The 11,790-nt window shown below is 36.4% G+C and overlaps 1 protein-coding gene across 5 annotated transcripts; it reads left to right on the top strand.

Moving 5' to 3' along the window:
- Window positions 1–2,535: 2,535 nt before the first annotated feature.
- LOC105047256 (protein ECERIFERUM 16-like) lies at window positions 2,536–11,503 on the top strand. 5 transcript variants are annotated; one of them, XM_073259172.1, is made up of 5 exons: window positions 2,536–3,274; window positions 4,079–4,188; window positions 6,159–6,263; window positions 9,939–10,479; window positions 10,569–10,744. In XM_073259172.1, the coding sequence occupies exons 1-5, from the start codon at window positions 2,827–2,829 to the stop codon at window positions 10,601–10,603; spliced, it is 1,239 nt and encodes a 412-aa protein (XP_073115273.1). In that variant the 5' UTR covers window positions 2,536–2,826; the 3' UTR covers window positions 10,604–10,744. The 5 variants fall into 5 exon arrangements, 3 of the variants coding, with proteins under 3 accessions (XP_073115273.1, XP_073115272.1, XP_019706625.2); XR_012142036.1 differs by adding an exon at window positions 11,152–11,503 and having other exon boundaries at window positions 2,539–3,274; window positions 9,939–11,026; XR_012142035.1 differs by adding an exon at window positions 11,140–11,503 and having other exon boundaries at window positions 2,539–3,274; window positions 9,939–11,026.
- The last annotated feature ends 287 nt before the right edge of the window (window positions 11,504–11,790 follow it).

Below are 11,790 nucleotides of genomic sequence, written 5' to 3'. Positions count from 1 at the left end.
AATTGGATTGAAATAATGGTTCAGAATCCTCACCAAAGAAAACAAATACTGTTAGTAAAAGCTATTTTTTTTTTTTAAAACCAAGCTCCGGAAATCTGTACGTATATTACTACAGCCTAAGGATGTGCAGAAAACAGTGCCATATTAGCTTAATAATGGTTTGAATAAATGTATAGTGTAGTCTGAAAAAAATAAACATGGCTTACGAGGTATATTGTGGATGAAATCATATATTTCTTTATTAAATCACATCCAAAATCGGAGATATGCCTTAAATTGTTAGAACAAATACTTAAAAACTCAGATGCAATATAAGAAGAATAGTGAGAATCTAAATATAATATAAAATTGACTAAACCGGAAGTGTGCGAAGTATTGTCCGAAGGCATATTTTCATCCTTCACATAGGAATCCCGAAAATACCACCTCAAGATATGACCGGCATTCTTCTCCTCCGAATATGACCATAGAAGAGATTGATGTAGACTCTTTCAGCATCCAGAACAATAATCATAAAGAAAAATATTTGAAGAAAAAAATATAGAATGAAGAGAGAAATAGGATTAGATGGGAATGTTAAAAATTAGATCTCAAGATGATCTTTATATAGCCGTCCAAAGTGATTGTTTGTGACCGTTATGACCGTTGTAGTTTTTATTGACCCATTAAAATCTTAATAAGGAGGTTAACGGTCAAAACATTAAAAGTATGATAATAAAAAAATTAAATTATAAAATTAAAAAAATATTAAAGTTTTTGGAAGAGAATTTAGAAAAATTTTAAATTTTTCTTTTGAATTTTCTCCAACAACATACAGACGAGTATATCCCTTTTATTTTGATTGTTGTTGTAACCTCAATACTCTTGCTTGGAGGAGCATATTTTTCTTAATACTCTTCTCTTTGCCCTATTCTTGTATGCCTTTCTCTTTGTACATGCTGATCTAAATAAAAACCGTGTGGCAGTTCATTGCTTCTCTTTTCCATCAAAAAAAAATAATAATTGTAATCCTTCCTGTCCTTCCATCCATAACAGTTTCTCTTAATTGCTTTTAATCCTCCAATAAATTAATCAGGGGTAGCTTTCTACTATCTCCTATTTCAGTCAAAAAGATAGAGACATAGGCATGCTTTTGGAAGTAATTACACATGATAAATCACAATATCTGCATTAAAAATAGGGTTGCTTTGAGTCAGATTTCAATAATGCCTGTGTTTCGACATGATATTCCTCTCATAACATGCTGTTTTGTCCATTATAACAAACGTAATGGACAATAACAAGAAAGGGAAACTGCATTAGTTGATTATGTCATTATTAGCTAAATTAAAAATTATTCTTTTCTAGCTTGGATGGAGAATGGACAGAACCTCCAAAGCTGCGCTACCAACCTTCTACTATTTATGACAGCCAGTAAGTATCTCAAACATTGCTTGGATTTGCAATTCGTTCTCTCTTATCCCTGGTCCCTGTAAGCTAGTTAGCTAAAGTCTATGGCTTTTATCAACTCGAGTAAATTCATCAGAACCACCAACTTTATATAAAAGTCGGCAACTCAATCATGTTCACAAAATTATGGACTTCATATTAAATTTTGGCGACTTTGTGCGTGTTACTCCAGTCTCTAATAAATTTCACACTAACTATTTGAACTCTTGTAAATTGGTTGAGGCAAAAGACATATGCTGAAAAAAAAAAATATATATATATTTATTAGTTAAATATAGGATAAACTAGTGAAAACTTTTCGTTTGAGTTTAAAGTTAAAAATAGTTTCCAATTGAGTTTCACTTAAAAGCAGCTCCCCAATTGGCATAAATGATCAAATTATCCATGCAGTTATAAACCAACATTAAAATAATACTATGATATTAAAAAATAGTACTGCATTATTATAAAATAATACCGTCTTAGTGTAAAATAATACTGCCTTATTATCGTGTAAGAATATTACAAAACAGTACTTGTTTATTATAATACAGTACTGTCTTATTATAAAACAGTACTGTCTTATTGTAATATAACACTATAATAAAATAATATTATTTTATTATAAAATAGTACTGTCGTATTATAAAACAACACTACGATATTAGAAAACAATATTGCCTTATTATAAATCAGTACTGTGTTAATAATACTGCGATATTAAAAGATAGTACTGTCTTATTATAAATCAGTACTACGTTATTATAAAATAATACTATCTTGTTGCATAATCGTATGAGGGTATAAGGGTATAACGGTTATTTCAATTAGAAATGGAGAGTTATTCTTAATTTATATTTGGAATAGAGAACTATTTTTAATTTAAATTCAAATAAAAAGATATTTTTAATTTGAAATATAAAATAAAATTTTTTATCTTATTTATTATTAAATATATTTTTTTAAAAAAAAATTATTATGCAATCAATAATTTAAGAATTTTTTTTTTTTTTAATCTCTAAGAATTGAAAACGTTCATGCTTCCACATGTTAAGTACCAGGCTTCGCTCTCACCCAATTTAATTTTTGTAGCGGTGCTGGCCAGGCCCAATCATGGCTCATGTTAGCGGGATGGTTGAGATATCATGGGTATCTCGATAAGGAACCCGAGAGAATTATAGCTGAATTATTAAAAAAGAAAAACTCAATCTTTCTTCGCCAAAGTATGCAAGTCCGCGGCTGGGAGCCCACTTCAAATTTAGTGAGAAAAAGTGATTCTGTCAAACTTTTAGAAACCCTAATCGATTGCCATCTCATTAAAAAAAAAAAAAAAAAAAAAAAAAAGAAAAAAGAAACAGCGAGTTTTCGGACTTCTCTTCACCAGTAATGGCGGTTTGAATGGGAAGCGCAGAGAAGAAGCAAATCCTTGTGGCAATAGAGAAGAAAGAACGAAAAAAATCAAAAATGGATCCCAAAGCGTCGGCCAAATCGAAGCGAAGCCACTCCCAGCAGGGCCGGAAGAACCACCAGCTGCCGGCCACCGCGAGCGCCCAGAAGAAGAAGGCCGCCACCGGAGGAGGCGGAGGAGAGGCGAAGCCCCGGCGAGCCCACGGCAGCGCCCGCGACCTCCCTTCCAACTGGGATCGCTACGACGACGACGATGGCGACGACGGTAGGGATGGTGCCGAGAGCCCTGCCGGAACTAAACCAGCGGACGGAGAGATTAGGCCAAAGAGCAAAGGCGCGGACTTCTCTTACTTAATCGAGCAAGCTCGGTCCCGACCGCAGGAGCATCGCGATCTTGGAACGTCCCAATCCGCCTTTTCCTTGGATGAGCTTTCCCTCCGTAACTACCTCTCTCACTATCTATCCATCTATTTATCCCATCTCTTATGGATATTTTATGGCATATGAAAGAAATAAATTTGGTGTGGAAGATAAATCTCAATTTGAAATTTTGCATGTTTGCAGCCACTTATTTCGGGATTTTTCGCATAATCTCAATTTGAATGCACACAGTAATCTCTATTTGCAATGTCTTTTTTTTTTGATGGAATGCGGTGGAAATAAGGTACTTCCCCCACTCAATTTAATTAATTTAAAGTAAGTATACGTACAAAAGGAAGGAAAAACTGTAGATATACAAGGGAAGAGAACAAGAAATTAAGGTGAAGCAAAAGAGGATACACAAGTCCAATTTTGACGATATCCTTCAATCATTTTCTCCAGCACCAGGTGTTCATATTTGCAATGGTTTTTGTATTGGACTTTGTCGAAACGTGGCACACCTCAGTCTGCCAAATAACCAAACATAATTTTTTTAGGAAAAAAAAAACTAAAATCCCTGCCTGAAGGCCACATTTTCATTCAAATCAGTATAGCCTGAATCTATTAATCACTTCATGTCAGCCTCTTTAAACAGATGGCTGTGAGCCTGTGACATTCTGAAAAGATTATAATTTATGTATAGGTAGTCTCATGTTAGGCATTTTGTTGCATACAAATGTAACCCTAGCTGGTCTTCTGCAACAGTGTTGGTTCATCTGTTTCTTAGCTTCTGAGCAAAATTAATACTATAAGCTCTTCTAATATATGCTTATTTGAAGGTTCTCGGCAATCCTCTGTGGATGTTGACCGTTACTGTCTCTAGATTTTATGCAGGGTGTAAGCTCTATGCTTTCTGTTAGGGTGGAGGGCCTCTTATCCTGGTGTGCAGATGACAATTTCATTGTGGACGATGACCCCACATCAAGTTGTGAGGTTTTAGTTTATCAGTTTCATGTGTTTATAACTAGTTATTCACAAATTGTTGTTTATCAGTTGGCCTATACTTTTATGCTTTTGCATCAATGATCTTCATTTGTGTTATTAGCTATAAAAAAAATTAGTAAGATTGAGTATAGCATTGCCTGTCTGAAAAATCTTTTAATGTTTAATTTTATGAAGTACTTCGAATATGCTCTTAACTGATTCTCCGGTAACCATAACTGACGACCTTTTTTTCCATATATACATGATCCTCCTTGCACGCTTTTGTATGCTATTTATTCATATCATGTGTTGATTCCTTCATCAAAGGAGAGTTGAAAGTTCTACTCTCTTCTCCCTCACAACATACTGAATTCTCTTTTATAGCTTTTCTGCTATCAAATACCAATATGAGCTTTTTACATATCATCACTTCCAATTATCATGGCACCTGACGACGGGATGTCAGTGTTGGTGTCAAGCCTGGATGAAAAAAGTAGAGGGTTCATGTTGTAGAATGATGATTTAGCATTTTCTGTTGTAAGCAGCAGTGAAGGCGAATCTCCCCAGGGAGAGGCAGGGTGAGTCTGGTGCAATGGTGGCAGCCTCCACAAGAAAAATAAGGAATTAGGAATGCCTTATGTAAGTAGCACTATTTGCTCTAGATCTTGGTATCTGTTTGTCCTTTCCTAGAATTAGGGCATGTGAGATAATAAGGATCTAGGTATCTATGTCATCCTAATAAAATTAATGAGTCTGAGAGTTTTAGAGTTCTTTCTAGGACTAATCCCCACATATTGCACACTACCAACAAAGTCAAATTTTAAAATTGATTCTAGCGACCATAATAGTAAGCCTTATGGTCATATTTTTCTGTTCATGCACTGCCCCTTCACTCCCCCATCTGTCATCCATAAGCTCATAACCTTTTTGTTTCCAAGAAGGTCCCTTTTGTAATTGGGATGCTACATCAGCTGTCTATTTGAGCCTTTCATAAATATGAGAAGATGAAACCATACTTTGAAAACTTAGAGGGAGAGGGGAGAATTGCAATATCATAGAAAGACAAAAGAAATCATGGGCAGTTTCTTGAAATCAAGGTGGATCATTTAATGCCATCACATATGTGATAGCTTCTAAACTTGAAACAACCTTGCCTGGATCTCATTCACACCATTATATTATTATCATATGAGAGGTCCCTTATCAAATATCATTACATAAAAATTGCTTTATTTTGACCAAAGGCAAGGTCACGGACTACCTCAAAGTTCAGACTGGTGAGTGCAATATGAGTGCAACATGGTGTTTTTACATTTCACCATCGCTTTGGCATAATCTGAATTCTGAACCAAAATATCTGTAAATAGAATGACTGATTACGGAGTCCTGAATAGGTAGTGTTTGTAGATGCCAGTAGTTGTTTTACTTTAACCAATTTGCTTCTTTTTCTAGGTCTGAAATTATATACCTAATATGATCCATATATGAACATATGAATTTAATCATTCACATTGTATGGATAACCAAGTTAGTTTACAATGTTTATATTAATGTTGGGCCTAAAATCTTATGATATTCTTGAGTTATATATAATCAGCAAGCGATATTAATTATCGATAATTTTGATATTTAACTTGTGAATTTTTATGGTAAACATTGATTGCATTCAAATATATTAATTTCAATCTCCCAGGAAAGTATTGGTGCATAATGTAAATTTGATACCAGTCGCAAGTTCAAATGAACATGATACCCAAAGTAACTTTGGATTCGGTCTGGTAGTTGATACTGATCTCAAATTCAATTTGTATGCATTTTCCTTTCTATGAATTGAATCATTATATTATTTAACTGACGCTGTTTTTATGATGCATCTAATGGCCTCATGAAGGAAAATCCCAGATCCCCTTCCTCTTGCAATGGACTTCTGTTTTGCCATTTTGCTCTGTCTTTTGAATGTATTTCATTTTATATGTCAGGTATCTTTTCTCTCCATGGATTTGCATGCACTTGCTGCACAGTTATCAAAACTAAAGCTTTCACAGAGGCTATTTGTTGAAGAAGATTTATTACCTGAAGAGCTGGTAAGCATAACTATCATGGGTTTGCTTTTTCCTGCCAATTTTAGTTACAAGCCTTAACTTTGTAAATATGTGATCTGCATTATGCCTCTGCTTTTAAGTTCTTTACTTGTGACCAAGCCTTTTCCAGTTTGGGGGCCATGTGAATTAATCATTCATGAATTTTCATGTCTGTGGTTCTTTGTAACCATTCACAGTAATAATGCCTCTCTCCTGATTTAGATGACTATTTTTAGAAACCTTTAAAAAGGCAATCTATCTAAGAGATGTTGGATTCAACCAAACCCTGATATTTCAGTTGCCTGTAGTGCATTATCCATATAGAGCTGATTGTTGAAATTGGTGCCCTAGCAAAGCCATGTTTTTCATATAAGATATTATTTTTTTGAGACATTAATAATTCTCTTATTTTATTCATACATATTTTTGGGAAAATTATAATACCATGTGATGTCTCTTTGGTATTAGATACCTAAGATCTATAGGAACAATGTGGAAGATTTAGCTGATTGATTGTCCATTGAAGCAGAACTAAGACTGGTTTCTTATTCCTTAAACTGTCGAAATGAAGGATGATGTTGGGAGACTTGATTTATATGGCTGTTGATGGTAGATGATGAAATAGTGGTAACCATTTCTCGGTTGTCAGAGGAAAGACTCCACATTAACACTTGGTTGTGAGACATCACGTCGACTGGCTAGTTTGAGAGCACACCTAACTAAAACTACACTGTCATGATCGACGATGTTCTTATCGTATAATAGCCTTTGCATATCCTATGACCTGAGGGTTCCATGTAAACTGGCATGAATCGAGTCACCTTGATAGCTGATTGATCTGACTACGATACAAGTTTGTATGTGGTGGCTTATTGGATGTATAAGATTATGCTGAAATCATGTGAGATGCCGACCATCACTTGTATCGGGATAATAATTTGTTCGTCCAAAAAACAACCAAGCAAAAATAAATCGAGAGAAGTGTTCTGATAATAATTTATTTTTCAAATAAAATAATTATATAGTATATTTATGGTTTTTGCAAATATTTTGGAGAAAAAAGTGTTTCCGGTGCTTGGTTAACTCATGGCCTGATAGATATTTGTTGATTATGGATTGCACAGTTCATGATTGTTTTCTCGATGACCAACATGAGCTGTTGGTTGTAGTGAAAGGATGGAATCGCAAATCCATGTGATATTATATGGAAGGATTTTATCTCACATCCAACTTTGGAGGTGTGTCATAACACTGCTTTCCAGGTGACTTACAATCTTAAGTATTACAGGTCATATATGATGTGATAGGTCTGATTAATCAAGTGTTAATTAATCATACACCTAATGATCTTTGATCAAAGTCTCAAATCTAGTCTATCGGTATTTTTCCATGCGCTTTATAGTTGATTCAACCTATTCTGGAAATTGTGCATGCAGCTGGCAAGATCCTTGATTTGCATGCATAGATCTGGACTCATTAATTCAGCCTTTAGGAGATTGTTGTAGTTCATCACATAATTGGACTACCAGAATTAGCTTTATAAGCTATTAGAGATATTTATTTGGCTCTATATATGATATCGGTCCATTATAATGGAGTATTGGGCTCGGTATATGTTGCACGCTTGTTAGTTTGAGATTTTTGGGCTCTAAATTAGACGTGTTACCAGACCTTATTGAGCCTATTGCTGAAGAAGTGAGTGGAGGCTTACCCATTGCTGAAGAAGTGAGTGGAGGCTTACTTAAAGAGACTGGTTCCTTTTATCTCATGCAAGTGAGAAGAGAGGGGACAGCACCTTAGTGAGAGTGCCCCCTCTCTTTCTCATATATGTGAGAAAGAAAAAGGGGCACCACTTAAGTGGGTTTCTCTCCCTTGTTCTATATGCCCCCAAATCTTCCTCCTAGTTCGACTAGGAGAGGAAGATGAGGCAGGTTTGGCTTTAGCTTTTTGCACCCTCCCTCTTCTATAAATAGGGAAAGGGGAGCCAGGCTAAATAATAAAAATAATGAGAAATCTCTCTTCTCTTTCAAATTCTCTCTCCCAAGTTCATGTAATGGTATGAGGGTTGGAGAGAACCCTCTCAAGACCCTTTTTACTAAGTGAAATGGATCCTAGAGAGGCTCAGTGCGGGTAGAATGGTTGGGGGGGGTCATGCCTAGGTATCAGTTAGGAGTGCAATTATGAGATCCATATCCACCAGTTTGCAGAATTCAACTGCTTGTTTAAGGTATGCTTTCTAGCTCTGTATAATCAGTTGAGGTAAATTTTTTTCCTACACCATATCAATCCTGAGGTGGTAGAACCTTTTCCTATGTGCCATGTTTTCATTGACTGCGCCCAAATGTTTGGGACTTTTGTTGCATCGAGTGCCATTACAAATTTCTCAACATAAAGGTGGTAGTGAGTGTTAATATAGATGTGTGAGCTATATTTTCCTTGATTTTGAAGTGAACAGCGAATATGGGGTTCACCATAAAAAGATTTTGTATTTAATTTCCTTAAATGAGGACAAGCTGTGAATTGTGTCATAAAATGTAGAGAGATCGTAAGTTTTATTGGAGCTTGAAGATCTGGCAGGTATGCATGTAAGTATGAATCTGGCTGGTCCTAAGAACTCAAGCAGGCCGTAAAAATTATAAAGATTTTGTAAATTTTGAAAGACACATGAAGAATGTATTCTCTAAGTACTTGCCAAGTTATTGTCTTGATACAAAGTTGGCTAATCACTTTCTTGTGTTAATATGACAGTTAATAGGTATTGTTACGTCAAGCAAATAAGTGAGTCACTTGTCAATGAACCTAAATTAATTCATCAGTTGTCTTTGATATAGAGTAATGTTTCGATCTAACAAACAGTCCATGCTGTATTTTGTTGGATTGTTAAGGACTATGATAAGTACCTCTTATGAAGACACATGTATCGCATGGCAACAATTTAGACCAGGCAATTTAGCCACGACTACTTTCAAAAAATGTGTTGGTGATTACCAAAAAAACCCAATTTTTCTTTCCAACATTAGCATGCTACTGATATGTTGTAGCTATACCAGATCAAAAGCTTGTCACTACTTGTACCAAAAAAAAAGGGCATGCCACTACTGTATATCATTTACCTTGCTTCTTAAGTAAATACCCAGGAGTGATTTGTTAGTTGTTGAGATGGGTAATATAAAGAGTAGATTTTGAAATACCAAGCGGCATGATTTTGTTGATAGTAATCATTATTTGGGAGTTGGAAATGGTTGAGTTACCTAAGATTGTCATGACACTGGTTAACATAGAGCGCTCTGTTTGAGTAAATCCTTTACATCCCCTAGTTAGGACATCATCTGAGTCAGTCAGCTGGTATATGTGGACTTATCAATGAATGATGTATGTATGCACACCGATACACTGTTATGGGTGCCATATCATACCAGGGAAGCAACATGGTAGGCCGAAATTAAGCTATACTCTGCCACATATAAAATTCTTCAAGAATGGTTTTTCACCAATGCTTTGAATGGTCCCAAAATGTATGAACTTCAGTGGCAGGTGGTGTGGTTTCAATTGGTGCGGTTTGGTGTTATTGGAAGATGATGTTAGTAGCGGCTATGTAATATGTACTCTTTGTTAAGCTTTCTAGGAAAATGATCATTTTAAGTCATCCTTTATGATCCTTCTTGGTTGTTGCTGTAGCAGATCGACAAATCGAAAGCGTACCAGATATCTGAGCAATCAGGCGCACCAATAGTGAGTGAACATAAATACAGCTCGACTCCAGCAAGATTTCTCCGTGAGGCAGAGTTGGGCAAATTTGCAGATGGCCAAACTAATCTTTGCAATTCTTGTGATGTTCATGGAATCATGCAAGAAACAGTGCTGGAGGAATGTCAATCCCAAACTTCTACAGAACAGGTTACCAAGCTTAATGCAACTACCGGTTCAATACCTCCAGGGCTGTCTGGCAGCAGAGAAATTCAGGGACCCATGTCACACCTTGGCCTTCATACTGATCCAGACTTGAAACAGAATAGAACCTCCAGGTTTGAAGCTCCAGCAGCAGAAGAAGAGCTTGATGTGCTTCTCGGCTCATTTAGTGAAACTAGTCTTTCTAGCTCCTGCATGGATAGAATCATTGACAATGCTTCAACTTCTCGAAGTGCAACATTTAATTCATCAACCCATGTGAGTCCATTTTCTGTTGGTCAAGATCCCAGCTCCTCGGGCAATAATGCTGGTACAGCTCTCGTTGATGCAATTGATGATTTGCGTGCAGAAGCTGCCCTGAATGACCAGAAATATGCAACTTTCAATGTTTCTTTTCAGTCACTTTTGGGTTCCAAACCCCCAGGCGACTCTAATTCCTCAAAGCAAGTAGGCAGAGCTGCAAGTCTTGATGATTCAATCGACGATTTGCTTGCAGAAGCCTCTCTTTGCCTTGAAGAAGAGAAGAACATGGCATACCCAGAAAAGCAGGGAACAACATCAACAATGAACTTTCCTTCCCATTCTCCCTTAGGCTCAAAACCTGTGGATGACTTCGGTTCATGGTTCGACACACTTTAAGAATCATTTGCAATCTGAAGAACAGGATATTATCAAATCATCCAGCAAATTGATCTGGATGGCACTGAGCCATTGCAAATATGCTACTCACAAATTAATCCTTCCAGCAGAGGGATTCCTAGACAGCTGAACTGGAGAACCGTTAGGATTGCGGAAAGCAGTAGTTATCATATCCTGCTGTTTTTCTCATAATCCTGCTCAGCTATTTCCCTTCTCAGGTAATTTCGTGGCTCTTTAGTTCTCTAAAATGTTGCAGCATGAGCTGTTATCTGTTGATAGTGTATCACTCACGATGGATTTCAACCTGGTGACTCGTGTCTCCAACAATTAGGGAGTTTTGCAGATTGTTCATGAGAAAAACAAGCTTCAGATATATCAAGCTAAGGGGATCCTGAGTCTGTTTACCTGCCAAGTGTCCAGCTTCTATTCCATGGCAACAGCTGAGTCGGTGGCCTTACCTTGATCAAAATGTTGTCCTCCTAATCTTGTTTGTCATCGTCATGGCTTCATCTCGCATGTATTTCTCAAGCCTACGATATCTGAAATTTTTCTAAATATATTTTCGGTATTTAAAAAAAATTGAGAGATGATGTCTTGATGGATTTCTAATTCTGCAGATTCTGTTAATGATTATTTCCCATGTTAATTAAGTATCCTTCTGTAATACAGATTACTTCGCAGTTTGCCTTGTTTAACCAACTTGTGTTCTGTCCTTGCTGGTTTTCTCCTAAGCAGATTTCCTACTCTCAAAAGTCTTTGTTCATGAGCTGTATGGTTTGGACCACCAAGCAGGATTCAGGGAACTCCCCTCTCTTCTTTTTTCTTTTTCTTCCTGGTTGGACGGTTCATGTACCTCTCCGTTTGTCCTACTTTTTCTATTCCCACTTTCACGGGGGCTATCCATAGATCCACTATCTGGTCCTCTGAGCAGTCTAAGTCAATCACGTTATTTTCTATATAGCTAAGCCTAAGCTCTAATTAA

Source organism: Elaeis guineensis, chromosome 6 (assembly GCF_000442705.2).
Source record: "Elaeis guineensis isolate ETL-2024a chromosome 6, EG11, whole genome shotgun sequence".
Taxonomy (NCBI): Eukaryota; Viridiplantae; Streptophyta; class Magnoliopsida; order Arecales; family Arecaceae; genus Elaeis; species Elaeis guineensis.
The sequence above is the reverse complement of the archived record's forward strand: the minus strand, read 5'-3'. Positions and strand labels throughout refer to the sequence as shown.

Bases quoted from the DNA above. Each gene is read 5' to 3' on its own strand.
- LOC105047256 (XM_019851066.2), top strand. From the start codon at position 2,827: ATGGGAAGCGCAGAGAAGAAGCAAATCCTTGTGGCAATAGAGAAGAAA. The intron at 3,275-4,078 runs GTAACTACCTCT...TACTGTCTCTAG, and splicing joins CTTGGATGAGCTTTCCCTCC to ATTTTATGCAGGGTGTAAGC. The intron at 6,264-9,938 runs GTAAGCATAACT...TTGTTGCTGTAG, and splicing joins ATTTATTACCTGAAGAGCTG to CAGATCGACAAATCGAAAGC.